The 11,566-nt window shown below is 46.7% G+C and overlaps 1 protein-coding gene across 1 annotated transcript in view; it reads left to right on the top strand.

The window, feature by feature from the left end:
• The first annotated feature begins 554 nt into the window (after positions 1–554).
• Positions 555–11,566, top strand: part of LOC115332803 (cystinosin homolog) — a 26,535-nt gene continuing 15,523 nt past the window's right edge. Inside the window, exons 1-3 of the mRNA XM_040213822.3 lie at positions 555–871; positions 2,153–2,239; positions 3,967–4,048. Of these exons, the coding sequence (XP_040069756.2) occupies positions 2,188–2,239; positions 3,967–4,048 (134 nt within the window). The 5' untranslated portion in view covers positions 555–871; positions 2,153–2,187. The remainder of the gene's footprint in view (positions 872–2,152; positions 2,240–3,966; positions 4,049–11,566) is intronic.

The following is an 11,566-nucleotide window of genomic DNA, read 5'->3' on the forward strand; positions in this document are numbered from 1 at the left end:
CGGACGGAATCCAGCTTCGTTTTAAAGAATAATGTTTTTTTTTTCTGTTTTTTTTTACACAGCACTAAATCAAATGAACATACGTGTCTGTTCAGTTCCCATACCCCGGACCCTATCAGCTACTTCTCGCCAAGACCGGGAACATAACCGGGAGAGCTTTTCGGAGATTATCTCAACGGAAATAATCCTTGAAGAAAGTCGAACGGCCCGCGTCGCGGGCTGCTTAACTTTCGCTCTCTTCGCTCGCTCTCTTTGTTCGTTTCCTGCGAAGGTCCAGCAGGCTACCAGCCCTGGTATTCCCTGGTTCTCGGAGTGGAAGATTACAAAAACACGCAAGCGTCCTGAACAGGCAAATAGAGTAAGCACTTTCAAGGAAAGACGGCGAACTCCGAACACACAATGCAGGTGGGGAGTCGCGCTGACCGGGTTTCCACAGCCACGGCCACTCGATCCCCCCTTGCCACAGCTCAGGCGGGTGGCAGAAATTTTTGGCTGATAGGGGTCGCTCGAGTCGCAAAATGGCGGCGGCCAGCGAGCTATTTCTGCAAAAGTCTATACAGTGCATCAGCGATCAGCGCATCCTTTTTGTCTTTATCTCTTCCCCCCTAAATCGTTCTTTGATTGTAGAATGGACCGATCCATCTCCGGGGCTGCCTTATCAGCTCCAAGTTACGCCCTTAGATAGGCTCTGACATTGCGAAAGCGCTATTTAGGGTGGGAGTCTCCATACAGCGCGGCCGCGCGTTTCTGCTGCCTCGCCGGCGAGTTGCACGTGACAGTCGCCAAACTCCGGCCATATCTCTCCTATGCGAATGTGACTCAAACTGGAAACCGTACGTTGACATATCTTCGGGCGCGAGCCAAGTTTCGGGTGAGTGTTTTGTGCGGTCGCCCGTTTTCATGATGTGTTCGCAGTGCCACTGAGCTGCCATTTGGTTGACATGAAACGGCGTTTTCTTTTCTTACATTGACTTAATTGATTCGATTTTTTAAAATATATATAGACCTTTCTAATCGTCGTGTTATGCGCGCTTCCAGCTTTGACTTCTGGGCTTTGGAACCTGTTCTAAGATACGCAAAAAAAAAAAGCTCTCTATAGTCAGTTACAGGTTAAGAAGGTAGCGGCAAATGCCCCTCAAAGGGAATCAGATATCCCTCCGCCACCTCCGCATCCAATAGCGTCCCACCGTTTCCGTGACGTCGCGGCCAACGCGCGAGGAGGGTCTTGCCTTTTTGTACATATTTGCTTTATCTTTCGACTTTGACTTAGCATTGTGGAAGCCCCGAAAGGAAGATTAGAGTTCTCCCCCACCGACGGAAACAAATACGACTTTCGGGGATTAGCTCCCCCCGATGGATACAAAGGCTGCTTTCGGGGGCTCGGTTCCCTCTCCGATGAATACAAAGGTCGCTTTCTTAAAAAGTGGGATCGGAGACAAGTGGGAATCCATTGAAGCGGAACAAGGAGCGTTTCCAGTGAACTCTTCTTTCGACTGCGGAGAGATTTGAAACGGGCGCATCACGCTTGTGGGTGGAGCTTCTCCTACCTTCTTGACTTGTAACAGACTATAGTGTGGAATATTATACGCCGGCCATCCATCTGCAACCCAGTGATTGGTCGTTTTTTTTTTTCTTCCTCGGTGACTCTCATAAGGTAGAGTAAGGTGTATGGAAATCAATTATTTATATTTTTGATTTTGATGGATTCATCGCTGAATGAAGACGATAGGGAGAAACAAATAATATAATAAAATGATTAATTCGTGAACTGTACAGCACTCGAATTAGGAAATTTCATGTTTTACTTCTTGTGATTTCTGTCGTGTAATGTAACATCACGTCAGTTAAGTCGCGATGTATATTACTGCGTCAGTCATTAACTAGATTATAGTTTCAATATTTAGAATCCACGGTTTGAATTTGACGGCGAGAGCCGTGACGATGCACTTTTGGCACTGCTTGAGTGGCCCGTATGAATGGATGTTACGGCTATACCCTTTGTAATGGGCGTTAGCTTGCGCCACCTAGCCCCAACGCATGGTAATGTCCGGTGCGATTGGACTTGGAGTTAAACGAAGTACCGTGTTTTGCGGGACTATAGGAACTCACGAATGAATGAATGACATTTCTTTGTCTGTTCGTTTCGTTGCAGGACACCCAGTGGCCTTATCTCCTCCCGGAACGACAATGCGGCTGTTATCGGCGATTGCCTATCTCGTGCTGACAGTCGCGACCGCAGGTAGGTTTCGTCTCCTAAGGTCCAACCGTCATTTTGATAAAGGAGTGTACTTTGTTCCAAGATTTTAAAAGCTTGCCGTTGGGAATTTGTTTCTTGCGAGCCTTATTTTTGTTGCTCCTACTTTTGTTATCCGAGTAATGTCACTGTTCTCACTACTATTATGCCACTACGGTCACTGGCCACTGTTAATGCCACCGTACTCTGGAAGCGGACACACCGTGGCAATAGGCTGTAGACTTCCAAAACTCCCTGCATGCAACGCTGCGCGCGTTGCATTATGGGCCCTATTTGGTCTGGTAGAGAAGTAGCGTGTGGTCTCGATTTTATCCGTATTGGTGGGCAACACCGACAGTATTATAAATTTAAGAAACAGTCAGATATTCGAAAATGCGAGCACTGTATTTGGTCATGACGGGAGGTCGCGAAGTGAGATCGGAAAATCGAGAACGAAACTTTTGCCAGTGGGGACATCGGGATGCTTTGGGCGGCACTACGGATCGCTCCGATTTTGCAACATGTCTGTTGTCTAGCAGTCTATTTGCGCAACACGTTCTGTCAAACGTCACGTGCCGCGCTTATCGGCTTCTTTCAGATTATCTCCGAGATGTGACGTAAGTGTTTGATTCATCCACCCCAATTGAGTCGAATACTAAACTTGTCGTTTGTCGTGGTGACGATGATTTAGGAAGGGGTTTTTCGAACACCGTTTTGGTCCACTACCGAATGCAGATTGTACATCCAGTTAGCCACCTACTTTCTCACAAAATTGTAAACACGTGCCCGTCACGCTAACAATTTAGGCACACACAAAAGTATTGAAAAGTGAGCGTACGTGAATAAGCATCGTCGCATGCACCTTACACTGTGATTTGTCTCACTCGCGCAAAATCCATGCGAAAACAATCAGAACAGTTTTTTTTTTTTTTTAATCAAAATTTACAATTTGGGATTTCGGTTGGCCGGTTGAATCATATTCTGGTCAAACAAGAACTTGTCACTTGTACGGAGCTACTAAAAAAGCTAAACGTTCCAATGTAACGACAACTTCAGTCATCTTGCTGCCAAAAATAATTTTTTGTCAGTAAACTAACTTTGTCGAATATTGCAAGAACAAACAAACACACAAACAAAAACGCTTTCCTGTTTTTTGTATGCATTTAAACAGCCGGCGACAGAGCAAAGCGATATTGCCCGAGCTTGCAGACAACGTATCTAAGGTTCGGGAAGTCGCGTATTTTCGAGTGTTGATTATCGCCATTTGCGCCCACTCTACACTGGGTACCAAAATGGCGGCGCCCACGAGACACCTAGAGAACAGGTTTGCGACACTCGAAGCGACGATTATGCAGTGTCTCTATAACTCCGCATTTCTTTCAAGTCCTGCCGCTGCTGACTCCACGCTTCGATTAGCCAATCAAGCGGCGCCAAACGTCTATCGTCACGGTGCCCGTCGATTTTTTACGCGTTAGCTCTTGCGGGCTAAATCAATCACGCGTAAGAACAGCGCAAGATTGTGGTAAACCCCCAAAGACTATGAGTGCCATGATGATTCACTTTTGTGATTGGCTGCACTCGAATCGTTGCGCCGGGTGCTGTCCTACCTAAAGTGAAACTGAGTATAGTCACGCGTAATCCGGCCCGCGGGATTCCAATACCTGATACGCCATGCCTTTGTTCACCCAAAAATGTGCGAATCGTTGTTTTCGTGTTTTTTTTTTTTATTCCAGCTTCCGGTCTGCGTCTTGGTGTGTCGGACCACGACCTGCACTTGGAGACAAGAGAGCTCACCGGTTTCTTCGTCTTTCTGGAGTAAGCAATCTTGACGATCTCGTCTAACGGCAGATTCACGCGATCGACCGAAAGGCCATTTTCGTCCTCGGACCGTGATCTTTGACGAGAAGTTTGCCTTTGTGCCTCGTCTGATGGAGCTCAAAGTTCGTCTCATTTGCACAAGGTCTGAGCTTCTAATACACTTAGTGACTTCTAATACACTATGCTTTCAGTGAAACAGAAAAACAAATGAGGCGTACACTAAGTTTGTGCGAAAGCAGCATCTTTCTCGTAAGTTTCAAAAGTTGAGCTAGAGACCTTCCACGGTGTGGTCTCTAATAAGCGGAGAGGCACAATCAATGCACTCTTCGTTTTGTCGTACCTATTTGCAGCTAGGATAATTGTGTCGCAGACATTCTTCCTTCCCCTCCGTGGTATATAACAATCGGACGACAGACACTAGCGACAGGTCACTATCTTGCCCGTTACCTCCACGAACGCCGTTCAACGCAGTGGTACGATTGCGTTTCAACTATGTGGGTTTGAGCTATTATGTCTGGTTTAATGTGTGTTCTACAAACGTTCCGTCAACTGCTTTCTCGTTATTTACAAAATAAGTAGTTTCCATTAAAAGAGCTTCCTCATTCAGAAGTTAACACGACACGCCTACGCTCAGGTTATTTTTCACTCGCCTGTTCATTGGTCTAAAACCAGTTTACTGCCCGACGCTTCCTTTTATAATTAACCTGCACCGAGCGGTAATCACGGATGCCTCGTAAACCAGCAACAGTTCGCAAAATTAGCGCGAATGGCTGCCAAGGGCTACTCGCTTCGCCGGCAGGATAACCCATTCCCTGGTGAGCATGCTCCCTGCGCAGCATAAGGTTGTCTTCCCCGCAGACACTGGCTCTGTTTAGAGCCATTAGCCTTGAGCCACGCGCACTTCTTTTAGAAATTGGAGTGAAGACGCAGGCGAGCTGGTGATGAATCATAGTAGAAAAACCCAGAGACAAGGAACTAAAAAGGACAAGAGCGTCCGGGACGGTGTCGGTCTTGTCGTTTTTAGCTCCTTGTCTCTGGGGTTTTCTGCAGCGATGCGCACTTTTTGCCAGCTGCCCTCGTATTGCGCGTGCTCTGCTTCGGCAGATATTGTCAAACTCATATGGGAGGCTTTGCACTGGGTTCTGCGGCGCGAGATTTCGCCATGCTCGCCGAGCTGCTGCACTCCGAACTGCACACTCAGCCACCGATCCCCCTAAACATATTTTTCGGAACGCGAGTGCAGCGCCGCCATTTGTTTCCCAGAACGACACGAATCATGCGCCGCGTGCATTGCGTATTTGACACTTACTCGTAATGCCCGAGTCCTACTAGAGCGACAAACAAAAAACGCCGACACGGACATGCCTCCAACGCATGCTGCTCGCGATGGCATCTTCGGCAGCCGTTTAGTCGTTCGCTGCTCGAACGACTAAATGCCTGCCAAGGGTTCCATCGCGAGTAAGTACGAGTGATTGCAAGCCTGCCAAAGCTACCCTCGCGTGCATGATGCTCGTGTTTGAACATAGCCTTCTTTATTCTACAAAGCCTGTCAAATCGGCAAAGAATCTGGTTTGAGGTTTGTCGCTGTCGGTTGTTTCTGCTTTTTTGCGCTCTATAGTGGGACTCGGGCGTAAGACCAATTAGCAATTTCCAGCAATGGTGGTACCGCGGTGTGAGAGTCGCACTCCCTAGCTCCTAGGTGATCGGCGCCACAATAAAGGTGCTTGCCTACGCCTTCCCGACGTGAAAAAAAAAAAAAAAAAAAAAGTTTTTAGCATTGTTTGTATTTAGCAAAACTAGAAATACTTACGTGTCGCAGTACCCAGCCTCGCACTGCTGTTGTATGACGATCATTTGGACGACAGCCATTTTGATAGGCACCTTGCCCCCCTATAGACGCTTTGCACACGGGCCAGATTACTTCAGCCATGGCTGACCTTCTCTTGTCTTATCCAGATGCCGAGCCATTGAAGCGAACTTTGGCGAGCCTTCACAAAGGCCGATGCTGGGGAGAAGGACACAATAAAATCTAAAATGGCAGTGACCTGCCCTGCTCGGGTAATGATGACGTGAAATAAACGCAATAAGAGGAAACAAAAACTGAAGGTCAGCTATGGCGGTGCCCATGCACAGCTGCTGCAAAGCGTCTATATGTCGTGAAGTTTCGAATACAAATATAGCGGGAGCAGGCTGTGGCGCTGCACTCCAAAAACGTCTAAGAATAATTGTTCGTTGCTGATAGAAACTGCGCGCCTCTGTTTGAGCTAAGTAGAAGGTGTGTTCCTATTCCTGATCCATTCGGAAAACGCGAATTTTTCGTTCGCGCTATTTCTTTATTTTTAACAATTCTAGTCTGCAAAGAGAGGGAAAAAATGGGCGGAGTATTTTTGAAATTCCAGATTAAAATTATTCGGGCAAGTCGAAACTTTATTTTGTTTGCGCGGAATCGGCTGAATCTTTGGTGATGCGCCACGAGTCGCTCGTACTTGTATAAAATATCAAAATATGTGAACCCGCCTTTAAACGGCGTTCATACCGCTAATACATCGTGCAAAAGGCAGTCTACAAACTCTGTCTGATATGTGTCTATTTTTTATAACGATACTGTATCGCATTTGTTCTGGAAAAACTGTCCCCAGACATATATATGTGTGCAAGTAACATTCCGCTGCAGAAGGCGGAATCCTGGGTTCAATCGCCACCTCTGCCCGTTTCGATCTGGATGAGCATCGTACCAGCGTGCGGTCGTTTATCACTACTGCGTGGTGCACGTTAAAGACCCCAGGCTAGCAGTTGTACTGCACTGGCTAAATTTCTCATGAGAGCTGGGAGACTCGTCGCCCCTGTGAGGCAGACCAAGTTCTAGGCTGTACACACAACCCAATTTTTTTGGAGTTAACATTCTTCGAACAAGATTGCGGTTTACCCACAGACAAGCTGCAGCAAATGCCGTTTCTATCGTACGACGTATGAGTAGTTACAGTATAAAAGAAGGGTGCCGTGTTGTACCTTTTTGTCCGATATAATGCACCCCAAATCTTCATTTCGACGTACAGTGCACTAATGTTTAACTGACAGCCCCAACTTTTACGAGGGTGTTGATGACGGTGCGAGATACTTTATTAGAAAGCTAAAGTACGTTTCAAAGACTACTAAAAAAAAAAAGCGAAAAAAAACAAACAAAAAAACACCGAGGTTTCGCAGTAGGGTCGACAACCCCTTTTTATTATTATTTATTATTATATCTTGTGGTCAGTAACATGTATATTTGCTATTTTAATAAGTTGTACATTCGGCTATTGAGCCGCTCGCGAAAGTTGGTACCGTCGGTTTGGCATCAGTTCACTGTACGTCGAACTTAAAGTTTTGGGGTGCCTTATATGGCACAAGGGGTATCAGAATGTAACTTTTTTTTTTTTTTCTCAGAGTGTAGGATTGCGGCTTCAGTTTTTCGTTTTCGTGAGCCACCGACCTGACCGCGATTTGTATCGGAGCACGTGGATCGAAAGCTCTCGCTGCAGAACCCAGAGATTCAATCAACGTTAGATTCAATACACCTTTCCGGAAGTATGTGGTGCCGCAAGCGTCTGCTTTACGCATTGGAATGTTCAGATGTACGGCACGTGAAATTATCCTAGACGTGAAGAAGAAGTTGACGTTGGTGTAACAGTTCGTGATTTCAGAACGCAAAGAAGGCCGAAGGAAAGCCAAACAGAGTATGTGACGATCTTCTTTTCCGTTCACGTTATTTTTCGTTGGATTTTTTTTTTTGTGTATGTGTGTTTGTGTGTTTTGAGCTTCTAATTATAAGTAATAATTAATCGTGCTGCTACCGGGATGTACGAAGCGTTCGAGCCGGCACGATCTTGCATCCGAACAGCCCCGCAATTCTCCTCCTTGCAAGGTCTCCTGGGATTTTCCGGAAAGGTCTACCCTCACCACTGCCAGCATCACCTATAGTCGGTGATAGATTTATCTCCTCAGGGGAAACTTTTTCGACCTCTTTCCACTTGAGCAGAGCGAACGCTGGAGAGGACGCCACTTTTTCGGCGCTCGCTCTGCTGAAGTGGAAAGAGGTGGGCGGAGCTTCCCCTCAACTTTTAACCTGTCACCGACTATAGACTGACGAAGGCCTCTCCAATCCCGCCTCCTGAACTGCGTGGCCTGTTCACCCACGCTGTTCATTCGCCGTCAAATTGGTAGAATGCGCAGTCGTCAAAGGTGGAAGGTATTTAATATGTACACATATGGCTTGGAACGTCTAGAACGTTGCGTGTTTCGCGAGGGTTCGTTGTTTTGGTACAGCAAAGCTGTAAAGGATTCGTTGGTCATTTTTGTTTCGTGTCCGTCGACAAAACTGTAGTCAACAGAAAACCACCGCGCACGCTTTATTATCGTTCGCGCTCGCCTTACCATCTATCATTTGGTTTTGCCACTTGTTTCAATAAGAAGACCACACATCAAGTGTCGAAACCACATGATAGATACTAAGGCGCGCGCGGACAATGCGAAACACGTAGCCCTCCCCGCATACGTTTCTCGGTAAAGATTGCGGTTGGGTAAGCTGCTGCGGCAACGGCAAAGTACGAAGTCCTTCATATATAAAAACGTTTGGTACAGTGCATTTACTTTTCTTTCATCAATCATTTGGTATAGACCCTTTTGCTGTTTACATACATGAACTGCCGTTTGCGTCCCAAGCGATTTCCGGTCGCACCGCCTTTACAGGCCTGTTAACTTGCTTGTCTGTCACCAGTGCTGAATAGCATAAATGCTACACGGACAACAAAGTTCGGGATTTAACGAGACCCTTCGGCTGTACAATATTACATCTTGGAGGAGGTAAAATGCTTTACAAGAATACTCGAAACTTTTTAACATATCTCGCACTCCTCCGTCCTTTTGGCGTTCACCTAGGGAAATGGTGGTTGAACGTTTTATCGACATTTCAGGCAGTGCTGTTAAGGTGGCCTTTGTTTATTCTTTTTATAAACCGGAAGTTCTCCGGGACGTCGAAGACTCGAACACCACCTGGTGGCGTTTGCCATAAAAAGGGTCTATAGTGCAGTGGGCAATCGTTGCATGTGATACCTTGGTTTCGCTGGCCAACCACCTTCACCGCGTGGATTGGAGCCCCAATTTTTTTCCTTTAGTGAGCAATCGTGCTCAGAAGGATTCTAACACAAGACCTAAACCAGTTAAGGTTTAGTCATTCATAAAAGTCCCGTAGAAATACCGTCACATACAAAATTGCATAGAACTAAACAGTAGCGTAGTTGTCAAGCAAATTTACCGTCTGCGAGTCAAACAAACCGAGACCCTAATGGATCCCGTCTCCTACTTATTCTGATCTCAAATTCCTTTTCATGCCGATATCCATATCACAGTACACACCACCATAGCCGTAGACTTCCGGGGGGCATCGGGGCTCGTGCCCCCCCCCCCCCCCTGTTAAGATCCAGGGGGAAAGGGGGGGAACAGCCCCCCCCCCCCCCACCCACCCCCCCTGGGCGCGGGCCATGATCCTTACCGAGACGCTGTTTACGTGCCATGTAACGAGCTTCTAGTAGTGGCATGTAAATAAAATAACGCCCACGTTGCCTTTATTGACAAAATACATGGGAAATGGAATCCCAGCGTGCTTCCGTTAGCTTGAATCTCCAGTTCTAGTGAAAAGGTACAATTGCAATTGAAAACGAGCGTGTTGGTTAATAGATCCAAAACTTGAAAGTATAAAAACAGCGGGGACGACGACGGGAACAGGACATCTTTCATTTAGGTAAAGGTAACGCGCAGCAACCCCCCCCCCCCCCCCCCCCGGAGTACTTCTCAGTCTGCCCCCCCCTTGCCCCCCCCCCCCCCCCCCCCCCCCCCGGGACAATGGAAAGTCTACGCCGCTGCACACCACAGCACACGCTGTCACGTGCGCATGATCCCTAGTTCCATCAGAAATCACTCCAAACTGAAAAACGAATTCGACGAAAGGCACTACGCCATAGTCTCTGCCGCCATCGTCGAACGACTGAAGCGAAGGTCTGGTGGTGCTTGTCTGCGTAGACGCTGAGCCGCAGCATGCCGAGCCTTTCGTTCGTTTTCATCCATGTCAGAAAGAGAATGTTTGGTATGGAACGTGGTTATATACGCATTTGAGCATTTGACCGCAGCGCCCCCTCGTCTATAAACGTTGAGCCAATCCATGCAAAGTTTAACGCGATTTTACGTCTGTTCGCCGACGACTGTGTAATTTATAGACCTATTAATTCAAACCACGATAATCAAAGTTTGCAGAATGACCTCGCACTTATAACTCAGTGGTGCCACAAATGGCAAATGACTTTAATCTTTAATAAATGTAAATCTCTATCATTCACTCGCAGTTCACATGTTTCATCCTTTTCTTATCACCTTTCCACTATCCCAGTAGCTACCTGTTCGTCATATAAATACCTAGGCGTTCACCTGACCTCTGATCTGTCATGGTCTACTCACATAAATGCTGTCACTGCCGATGCTAACCGTACTCTCGGATTTCTTCGCCGTAACCTCAGACTAGCTACACCTTCAGTAAAACTACTAGCTTATACGACCTTGGTCAGATCTAAACTTGAATTTGCTTCATCCATATGGTCACCATGGCAATCATATCTAACTAACAACCTTGAATCCGTTCAAAACAGAGGTCTTCGTTTTATTTACTCTGACTACTCCCCATACACTAGCATATCAGGATTGCGCAAATCAGCTAACCTTGACTTACTTTCTTTACGTCGAAGGGTGTCACGTCTCACTCTTCTTCACAAAATCTTTTACCACAGCAACCATCTAAAAGATTCTCTACTATCACCTCCCTACCGTATTTTCCCTCGTTTTGACTACTCATGTAAACTGCGCTCAATTACTTCGTCATCTGTCTCTTATAAAATGTCGACTTTACCATCTGCTATTGAAGATTGGCACTCATTACCTGACCGTATTTTAAACATGACTGACACTAACAAGTTTGCTGCAGCTGTTAACCTCCTTATTTCTGAAATACAAGTATAGGTTACAGCGTGTTTTTTATTAACTATTTTTGTTGATGTTTTTATTGTGTTCACTCCCTTGTATAATGCCCCCTGTGTCCCTCAAGGAAAATAAATGATGATGATGATGATGATATACGCATTTGACCACAACGCCCTCTCCTGTATAGGCGTTGAGCGGCTACATGCAACGTTTCATCCATGACATCCCCAGCTCTTCAGTTACTACCACATCTCAGAGCCCCTACTCGTCCCGCAGTCGTGGCCGAGTGGTTAAGGCGATGGACTAGAAATCCGCTGGGGTCTCCCCGCACAGGTTCGAATCCTGTCGACTGCGCAAACATATCTTTTTTTTTTCATCATATTTCTTTGCCCCACACGAGCACGTAAGCACGTGTTCGTGAGCAGGTGAGCTCACGAGCACGAGCACGAGCAGGATCACGATTACAAGCGCCAGCAAGATCGATGTGAGCACGGACGCCGGACGGACAAG

The sequence above is a fragment of the Ixodes scapularis genome, unplaced genomic scaffold (assembly GCF_016920785.2).
Source record: "Ixodes scapularis isolate PalLabHiFi unplaced genomic scaffold, ASM1692078v2 PGA_scaffold13__105_contigs__length_92229423, whole genome shotgun sequence".
Lineage (NCBI taxonomy): Eukaryota > Metazoa > Arthropoda > Arachnida > Ixodida > Ixodidae > Ixodes > Ixodes scapularis.